Source organism: Xylocopa sonorina, chromosome 6 (assembly GCF_050948175.1).
Source record: "Xylocopa sonorina isolate GNS202 chromosome 6, iyXylSono1_principal, whole genome shotgun sequence".
NCBI classification, from domain to species: Eukaryota; Metazoa; Arthropoda; class Insecta; order Hymenoptera; family Apidae; genus Xylocopa; species Xylocopa sonorina.
The window spans coordinates 1,493,267-1,503,875 of NC_135198.1; the positions used below are offsets into that span (position 1 = coordinate 1,493,267).

General features: G+C 43.2%; 1 protein-coding gene across 3 annotated transcripts in view; it reads left to right on the forward strand.

The window, feature by feature from the left end:
• The window catches only part of LOC143424776 (thyrotroph embryonic factor), a 97,198-nt gene that overhangs the window by 24,388 nt on the left and 62,201 nt on the right, over positions 1-10,609 (forward strand). The window contains exon 1 of one of the 3 annotated variants that reach the window (XM_076897044.1): positions 8,667-9,158. The exons of 1 other annotated variant lie outside the window; for it this stretch is intronic. In XM_076897044.1, coding sequence (XP_076753159.1) covers positions 8,870-9,158 — 289 coding nt within the window. In that variant the 5' untranslated portion in view covers positions 8,667-8,869. Of the gene's footprint in view, positions 1-8,666; positions 9,159-10,609 lie in introns of those variants that run through there. One more of the 3 variants, XM_076897043.1, reaches the window with a different exon arrangement.

The window sequence follows — 10,609 nt, forward strand, 5'->3', positions numbered from 1 at the left end:
AAGAAGAGATATTACTTTGGCATCATATCTCAGTAGGCGTGGTCGTAATAAGAGGATCGATGAAAAATGAAACGTCCCATGCAATTGAAACGAGACGAGACGAGACGAGAGAGAATTGAAACGAAGCGGAATCTAAAAAACATTTTCAATTCACGAAGGTTTTGGTTCTCGCGGTCCAAACGAACTGTTAAGTTAAGATCCTACATGTAATATATAATTCCGCAAAAACGATTGAATAATTTATATTTATTGAAGAAAAGGCGCGAAAAAGAACGCGAAACTCGTTTAACGGTACGGGTGCCGTAAGAAAGCGGTTCGATTTAGGTAGCCGTATGGCACGGACAGATTTTTGGGAACGGCCCTTCTCAGGTGAGGAAATCGAGAAAGAGGGCGAGCCGAGGCGATTCCAGAATCACGGCAAAGAGGCGCGGGGGCAGTCAGGGTACATTTCACTAGGAGGAGAAAGTCCTCCGACTCGCCGAAAGTTGTTGTTTTCACGTGTCTGGTCCGATACTGGGCGACTAATTCTATCCGCGTAGTCTCTCGTCGATCAGTCGTTCTTATTTTTCTTTATTAATTCGAGAGTTTGATGGTAAATTGGAAAATGATTATTTTAATAATGCACACGTTATTTTCCATATATAAGTCAGAGCCTAGGTATTTCCGATGTATCCGTTCCGTGGTCGATTAGAAGAATGTAGTATATAATTTAGTTGTTTGGCTATTTTTGCTTTTTAAAACGTTGTTGGATATCGAAATTGCGGAAAAAAACATCAATTAAATTTTGAATGTAAAAGACACGCTAATGATAGGTCATCGGCCAGCAAGGTGTTTAAATGAATTTGAATTTATACGAAGTCTGCTTATTCAATCGCTTTGCCTTGCGATCCTAGGAAAAGAATAATGCTTGCGATCTAAAGACGAGAAGTATTCGAGCGCTTGTATATACTTTCAGACGTTAACAAATACACGACTCGTCGAAGTATCGACTATATTCGTAAAACACACGAAAAGAATTAACCGTTTGCACTCGGTTTTTATTTTAACTTAACTTATTTAAACTTGAACAATGTAGCTAAGGAATAATTATTTCCTTTTATTGCATTTATTTTTGTATTTTTTAATTAGATTCTCGTTAGAATCCCGTAGCGATGTTTCACTCGTAAAGCGTCGCGCTGCCTCGCGAGGCCGAAAAATGGCCTAATTCACGGGTTGAAAATACGATTACGAAATATGAAGAACATGCGGCGGTAAATCAGTCGGAACGGCAGCGGTTCTTTCCTCCGTCGCGTCGGTCCAGCTCCCGCGTGGTACCGGGAGTGAAAGGAAGCGGCGGAATCAACAGGTTGCTGCCTCGGTTCCCATTTCGTGCGGCATCGTTAGACCGTAGCAACAGTTTAACCTTTACCCGGGAAACGAAAGCGTCGTCTCTGCTCGCATCGAAATCTCCGGCCTCGGTGGAAAAACCGAAGACATTGTCGCCGCAGAATCCTTTATCATTTGTTTACTTTTATTTTCATGTCGCATCGATCTTGTTTACGGCGAGCTAAGTTAGACCGCATTGATACGATATTATTATTACTAAAGAAAAATTTTCTACAATACAACGGTGTTGTTAGAAAATGGATCCGAATGTTTGAAGCTATTGACTATATACAGTGAAAACTACACGAAACGGACCGGCCACGATCTGTAATGTATGTTAACGATCTGTACGGCAATCAGTCAGATTTAATTAACATTGGGACCAAAGACTCGCAGACGCATGCATTACTAGTAATTTTCATAGTAATCTTCAAATTAAGAAATTTGAAGAGCGCATACAATGCAACGGATGTCATTTAGACGATATTGTTTCCGACACTGTACACTACCTTTCCATGAATAAATGATCACAGGAATTTTAGGCTTTTTACTTATATACAAAATCATAAGACTAATACCCTTTTTGGCCACCCTGTACAATGGTTCATCTATCTAGCTTTTCCCCCTTGTAGTTGCGCAAATTTAATGTTAACATCCGCTTACGTAAGAATTTCTAATTGCAATGATAAGCTTTTCACCTGCCACGATTAGAAATACGATTGTTATCGTCGAATCTTTCTACTGCTTTTCGTCCATTACTTTATGTGATACTTCCTCCCTTGTTTTTTCAAGGAAATTAACACATTACACACTACTTACTGTTTGGTGAGGTATCTCGTATTTTGTTTTCTGTCGCCCTAAAAAAGTGAAAGCGGTCAATGATGGTTGATGATAAATTGCTTCCAGAAACGATCGTTTCAAAGCTGAAAGAAAGCTTTGATTAAAAGTACACAACGGCGAGGAAACTTAATCAAAACTATTGTAAATGTATCGCGTTTATTTATTAGTAAGGACATTTCAGGTTGAGTTCTTCGATCTGGAAAAACTGATACTCTCGTATTATTTCTATAAACTAATATAAACTGCAAGAAAATAACGTTATCATAACGTTATCATAACGTCTAATTATACATTCGGTGGATAAAAGTACACGGTTCGCTTTTCGGCTCTTCTAATAACTTTATTTCTTCAGCCTCCTAAACAGTTGGGAAGGGATATAGTATTGACACTTTGCAAATAAAATTCACTTTTTCCCAAATGAAATGCATGCTTTTTTGCTGTCAATATCGAGTTTTCTATTTAAATATTTTATTTAACGGAACACCAAATGTATGTTTTTTTGTTGATATGGCAACGTTATTAGAGTGAGTATAATCCAGTGAGAGAATAATCCAGAAGAACTTTCTTTTCTCTTTTTCATTCCACAAAAAATAAAATTTTGTGCCAAAAATATGCTAGCTGAAACTTCAACTCGACTATTATTATTTCATCCAGAAATTGTTACAAGTATTGTATAATAAATATTTACGTCAAGTTACCAGCAGCTACTCTGTAGAAGAACCATTGTAGGCTAAGTTACCTGGCTTATTAAACGAGCAATCTTTGTATTTTTGCATTTCAATTAATTTGTTAATTACTTACAAATAAATACATGTACTTAATCTACATTTGCTGTCTTTTTAACTAAAATATTTAAGTAGAAGTAATTGATCTGCAAATGGGTGAATTTGTTTTGTAAAAGGATGAATTTAATTTGCACAAGGGTGAATTTAATGTGCTAATATTGTACCGCGAGCAAATACAATAAATTCGGTAATGCGAGTCATCGGCGAGCAACGAGCCGTGAATGGAAAGTCATGCGAATTTAGCGTGCCGTTCAACGTGCACGCAATGCGTTAAGAAACTTTGCGGTGGTATGATTTAGGGAACACGATCGATTTATAAATAGACGTCGGTTTTGCAACGTATATGCGTGAAATGCATGCAGAATATCATACGGCAATCTTGCTTCCATACGAATGCAACTGTTCTAATTGACCCAGGCGAAGAAATCGATGAAATTACTTGGAATCGGTCAGCACTCTTATAAAACCACAAATTAGCTGAAATTATCGCGGGAAACACTGTCACGCATCCGTGTACGTGGATCTTTTACGTTTCATTAAAACGCGGTTCAAATGCAATCCTCGGTCAAGGCTGCTTCTTCTTCTTCGTTGAGAATCGAGACTGTCTTCTTGGCTATACCAAAGTATATGAAGCGCGTTGCTTCGGTTTTCTTGTTGCTGAAAAAGGAGAGAAAAAGAGAGGGAAGAACTTTTTTCGTCCGGGGCCTGCTAGAGTGGACTCGTCATATTTATTGAAATGGAGGAGGAAATGTGCGCTTTTGGAAATCCGCGGGTGTCATTGTCCCTCTAGTGGCGAGAGTCGAAGGCCCGTTAGAGGCAGATATATTTCAGTTTAGCTGATTAACGCGCGACATTTCGTTCCGCGTTGTTTCCCTCAGAATCTAATTTGGTAAATGATGTACGTAAATCGGCTGAAAAAGAAATTGAATCGATTAGAATGTTGGGTTAGCGCGGCCTTTAAACTTCAGGTAAAGCTAATACATTTTCTATTAACACACGACGTAGGATGTTCGTAAATGTTAGTAACGCACTTATCAATGCTTGGGTTTTCTTCCTTCATGAATATATTTTCTTTTGCATAACTCTTTGTAAATAATAAAAACGAAAGTTTGACTGTTTGATTGTTTGAGTGTTCTCAAAAGTATCGTATATTAAAAAGACATTAGAGTAAATAAAATTACTATATAAGAAAAAGTGGATAATGAAATTAATACTCCTAAAAATAATTTAACGCTTTTCTCTTATTAGGTGAACTCTTGAAACTTTAAAAAATTGATAATTACTTTTTGTTCTATGTTTATTATGCATTAACACTTAGCCAACCGCTGCAATAAACCAAACTCTACGCTGTCCATCACGCATTTCACTACTTGAAAAACAAATCATATCTAATAATTATTTAAATGGATAATTACAATTGGTGATAACGATCTTGCATCACATATCGTTTGTACTAAATATTAAATTAAAAATGTATAACAATTATATTATATTATAATTTCTGCAAAAATATAAGTAACATTAAAGATAACTAATGATAGCTAACATTGAAAATAACTAAAGATAAATAAGCGATAGCTCGAATGTGAACAACTCTCTATGTCAAGAATAATTGATAACAACAAAAGAAAGTAAGCGTAGTGGCGGCCAGGCGTTGCTAAAATAAGAGTGGCGGATCTCTGCCATCTCTCCAATCGGTTTGCTAAGTGTTAAACGAAGCAATAAAAAACTAAATTAAAAATTGCATTTTTTAAAAATTTAATTCATACTTTTGAAGTACTATATACTATATACTACATTTGGCAAATTTTATTGAAATCCTACCATTAGTTGCGAAGATATTACTTGTTTTCTAAACGGTGCACGTTTTTCATATTTCACTAATTTCCGCCCGCCAAACGTACGAGTTCAGCCCACGCTGTTACCCGCCCATACTGTGTTAATTTCATTCTCTGTAGTTAAGAATTCTAAACGATAAAACAGCAAATTGTATACGAAAGAAAATGCGACTGAAGAAATCCGTGGTCCTGAAAGGGGTCATCTTGGACGAAGAATCGTAACATCCGCGGGCGTAATAAAAGAAAGACGCGCGGAGTGGTCGGAAAAGGCAGGTTCGCACGTGGACGAGAAGAAGGAGAAAGGCTGGGCGACGAGGGATAACAGCGAAAGAAACGGGGACCAACGGAGGGGAAGGACGAGGACGGCGGAGGAGAAAGGAATCCTTCCGTGACCCGTACGGAGCCGCTGGCTCCTCGTGGTTTCCGCGTTCGCGCAACAGGCATCTTACGGTACGGGGACCGGTTCACCCGGTGATTCAGAGCTTCGCGCCGGTCCCGGCAGAATTAACGTCGGCACCTTCTTCCCTCCTCCGTCGATTTTTTTTCCCTTTCTCCCGCGGCCATAGGGGCGACCGAGGAAGAGAAAGGTCGCCGCGATGCGAACGAAAACGAAACGGGAAGTCTTCCAAGTCGACCGAATTTCTCTGGGCGTATGACTTTGGACGATTTCTTGAAGAAAATGCTACCTAGGATTGGACGCTTGAAAGTATCGACTACTCGATGAGAGGAGCGAAACTGACTGCACGCTGGACATTCGGAAAAGTTGTACAGTCAACAGTAACGCAGGATTCTCTCCAACATTTTCAGGCGTAGAACTTGAAAAGCGCAATGACGCTCCAGTGGGAGTTTTCGAATGAATTTCTGCAAAAGTCCGTGGCACTCGAACGGTTAATATCCCAAGCGTTTCCACGGGAACGCGCAAGTAGAAGGTGATCGTTGGAATCTTTCCTCGGGAACTCTCTCTCCGTTCCCCACCTCGCGGACATTGTCGAGCGGTCCTGCCCCTTCTTGATTCCGCGGCGTCGCGGTATTTTGCCACTTTCGATTTTACCCGGCAAAGTACGGCCGCCTCTCTCCCCCCCGTTACCGTTAATTTCATGGATCGGTCACGATCGAGCCACGCACTAGGAAGTGGGTCGATCCGTCGTAGAAAACGAGGACAGCCTAATCGTCTAACGCGTCCGTCGTTCCAGTTTTCCCTTTCTTCTTTCTCTCTAACCCGTGACAGATCGTCCACGCGGATCGACGCCGTCGAAACGGAAAGCCGGACTCGTTCACTCGACTGTTTCTCCTTTTCTTTATATATCCACCACGGTAGAAGAAGCATTTACGTATCGTAATCCCGGATTTTTGGAACCGACGTGGCGTCCCGATTCGCCGCCGCCTGGTTCTTGCCAGTAGAAAGTCCCTGCCTCTGGTCGGACAACTTTTGCACGAAGTTCGGAGGTTCTTGAAACGCGGCAAACAGTTGCCGTGCAGTCTATAAAATTTGAATACCTATGATGACGGTAAATGAAAGTTGTGACATGCATGACTCGCTTTAACTATATGTACGCTATCCTTAACTAGAGCTACATACATGTAGATTTGGTAACGAACGTTACCAAATATAGAATCTTACTTGGTAATTTCAGGAACATGTAGTTGGAAATTGTAATTTAAAAATAATTACATTACCAACCTTCGTTTATGCCTCACAAATTGATGCAACGATAAAACGTCAACGAAATAAGAATCATATCATTTTACTGAAAATCCGCAAGCTACTCGAGGAAACTGGTCATGTCAGTTCGATACAAAGGAGAAACAAGGATCGATCGTCCAGCTGTTTTTTTGTAGTTTTATTATTTAAAAGGTTGCCAATCGAACTGTGCAAACCATCGGTGTACCATCGATACGAGAAACGTGAGTAAAGCCTGGCGGACGATCAGAAGCGCTTTTGCGTGTCAAGAACAATCTCTGTCCGCGAAGACGTGCACAAGCAAGTACCATCGTACTCGGCGACATTTGAAACTACCGGAAGCGCGAGAAATTGCGGCCACGGAGTTTTCACCGCGTCGAACGCGGAAGCTTTGTTCGCACCTGTGGAACGAAAGCCTGGCGCAACGTTCGCCGGCGTTGTTCCCGAAGAAAAAGAGGAGCGCGAGGAAAAAAGGGGGTGAAGAAAAAAGAGTCGGAGGCATTGAAAGCAGTCACGAGGGGGTGTCCGTCGGACAGGAATAAAAAAGAGGCAGGAGGAAGTGGTTGAATCTTACGGTGCTCGCGTAACACTCGGAAGAGCGAGAGAGCGGGAAGGGCGGGAGAGGCACCCGTAGGAAGCCTGGTGGGAGGTGGGGGCGGGTAAAAGCGGATGTTTGGTGAACGCGAAAGAGACGATGAGCATCCAACGTTGGTGGTGGGAATCGCGAGTACGTGGACACGTAGGTGTGCATGTGTGCACGGGCGAGTGTGTGCGCGCAAGAGAAACGTCGCCACGGGAAGAACGTCGCCGGTCTAGAGAGAGGGAACAGAGTGAAACAGAACGCGGTGGAACGGTGGAACGTTCACGAGTGGCAGTGTCTGTACGGACGCCGCAGCTTCGAGCCACGGACACACGGCTTTTACCTCTCTTTCCCTCTTTTTCCTATTTTTTTTTCCTCCTTCGCTCGTTTCCGTCTACCTGTTCGTCTATCTGGCTATCTACGGCCCTCTCCCTCTTACGCTATCCCCACCTCAACTCACCCTTTCTGCACACGCGTATCCTCTTTCTCTGTCCACTTGGACCAGCCCTCCCTTCCTATCTCCTCACGTCTTCTCTCTCTCTCTCTCTCTCTCTCTCTCTCTCTCTCTCTCTCTCTCTCTCTCTCTCTCTCTCTCTCTCTCTCCATCTATCTATCTATCTATCCATCTCTCCGTTTGTATATACGTTATATATATATATATATATATATATATATATATATATATATATATATATATATATGTATATTGTGAAACATAATATAGTTGTATACGTACGCGCGTATATATCTCCCTTGCCAGCACCACTTTGCCCTTCCTCGTGCTGTCTCTCCTGGTCGGAACTCCGCTTTCAGGACTACGTCGGGGCGCGTGATCGTCTCTCCCCCACCGTTTAGGAGCGCGGGCTGGGAGCCAATCAGAGCGACGCTTCCGGCTACGGTGACGGCCCAATGGGCGAACACCAGCCACGGATAGACGCTGACGATCGCTGATTTTGACAGTCGACACACGACGACGATAGTACCACGCCGCGCTGCCGCCGTTGTTGTCTCCTGTCTTCATCGGGAGCTCGGATCTGCTGGCCCCGGTCCTACTCCCATCGTCAGGACTGGAAATTTCGAACTCGAATCGGTGTAATCCGTGTTCTCGTCGAATCCTCCCTCGTCTGCCCGCCTTCGGGACTACGCTTGCCTCTGCGAGCATCGAAGACACACTGGATTTTGGTTCGGTGCATCGTAAACGTTAAGGAGGATATCGGTTGATCGCGCGGATCGGTGTATAGTAGTGCGACATCGCGCACGTGGAAGGGGGAGAGAGAGGAAGAAGGAAGAGGGTGGATAAGTTGTTCCCTCGACCCGGAAGACGCGACTGTTCCCCTTGGTATTCTTCGTTGGCTAAACCAGTTACTTGTGTTGTTCGCCCCCCCCCCCTCTCTCTCTCTCTCTCTCTCTCTCTCTCTCTCTCTCTCTCTCTCTCTCTCTCTCTCTCTCTCTGATTTTATCCCTCTCTTCCCAGCGATCCTCGCCCCGGTGAGACTAGTGTCCGTCCTAGTGGGAACGCGAGAACAGAATAAACAAACAAACAAAACAGCTGTACGTGGATAAGAGCAAGCGGATAAAATTACGCGGAGAGATGCAGGGACGAAGAACGGAGAGTGGGAACCGCGAAGCCTCGCTAGTGTCCCCCGTTGTACCCCTCTGAGACGGCCCCAGCCGCGAACTCAGTGCCTGTCGCGTTTCGATCGATTCTCATTCACGCGCGGACCGAAGGGCGTAAACGGGTGGGAGGGGTGTATTTAAATGCTCGCGTGAAATCGACTGGATGAGCTGCGCTATGGAGTATCCGCAATTGGCGCCGCCACCTGTACCGGTGCTGCACCAAGCGCACCAACAACAGCACCAGCAGCAACTGGTGCAACCGCCCCATCCGCATATCGTGGTCGCGCCTGCGCACCAACAGCAACCCCAACAGCAACCACCGCCACCGTTACCGCCCACCTCGCACGGCCATCAGGTGCACGCGCCACTTCCGCCTATCCACGAGGACAGTACCAGCTCGCGCTGGAGCCAGTACCAGCACCTATGGAGGCAGCATCATGTCTACGTCAATGGTAGGAGTTTCTCTCTTTTACTCGGATCCACCATTGGCCTTTTCGCCTACCTAATTGCGATACGGTGTTCTTCGCGCGGGGAGGGGCAGGAGAGTGGTTAGGGCAATAAGGGTACCTTCGTTTGTTACCTCTATGTTGTCAAATTAGATTCATCGAAAGTCTTATATATTGTCAATTCTTCCACAGTACGTTCTCGGGAAAACATAAAACTTGGCAGCTGACTTTACGATGGTACTCTTAATTACGTTTGCGTCGGTTAACGACTGGTTGATTAGGTGTAGGCTGTCCGGTATTGACATGCGCGTTTGAAGAGCGAATGGTTGGTGAAAAAAATGAAACGGGTACGGAGTGACAGATGGAGTCGCGTAGCTTTTCACAGGTGACGTACGGACGAAAACTGGTTTTCGTCGTTTTTCCCGGTCGCCTTCTGTGTTACGGGAAGAAGCAAACATCGCCGCTCGAGTCGACTCGCTGTAAATTTGATAAAACGGCCCACGTGCAACGAGTGCAATAAGCAATTGTAAATTCATTCAGTTTATTGGTTGACTCGGATGAATTCGTTGAATAGTCGCGAGAAATTTCGTAAAGTTCAATTTTTGTTCGTTTTCGTTGAAAAATTGGTTAAGCGTAGAAAGTTTTCGTGCGATGATTAAAAGTCCGTATTGAAAAGCTGGAGGACAGAAGGATTCCCCGATAAAAGGAGAGAGTAATCGCGGAACAGAAACGCCCACCTGTTGCTTACATCAAGTTGCCTACATTTTATCCGTAATTATCGCGACGTGATCTAACGATCGTCTTAGATCATACTCCGAGGGACTTTCTCCTTTGCCTCTTTCCCTGGACTCGTTTTTATTTGAAATTGTTCTGTCGGAGCGTTAAACGGTTTCAATATTTTTACTCCAATCAGCTATACGCTACTTGCTCTAACGTTATTTATAAAGCTGCTCCGAGAATCGTGTTCGAATCGTAATTGGTAGCAGATTGAATGCTCGAGAATAAACGTTTCCTTCTTCCCTTCAAGTCAATTAATGAAAACGCAACGCGGGTGTCCTGTCTCTTGATTCGCTGAAAGGAAATAATAGAATAGCAATTATTAACAAGGTAAATTACTATTTAATATGTTTGATAAAAATAATATATGTGAAACAGAATACCTTCTAGCTAAAGATAAACTGAAACTATAACAAAAATTTGACTTATAAATTATATAAACCGTCGACTAATAATAGAAGTAATAATCGGTCTGTATTATCATTAATATTTATTTATACAACAAGATGAACGACTTAATTTGTCAGGACGATACAACGGTTTGGTTTACAGATAAAAGAAACGAGTTTCATACTGCAACGTACACTTCCTGTACTCTATGAACAAATTTACGACTGCACAAAATCCAGAGTGTTTTCGATTCGAGACGAGCAACTGTTTTTTGTAGCGGTCCCAAATAG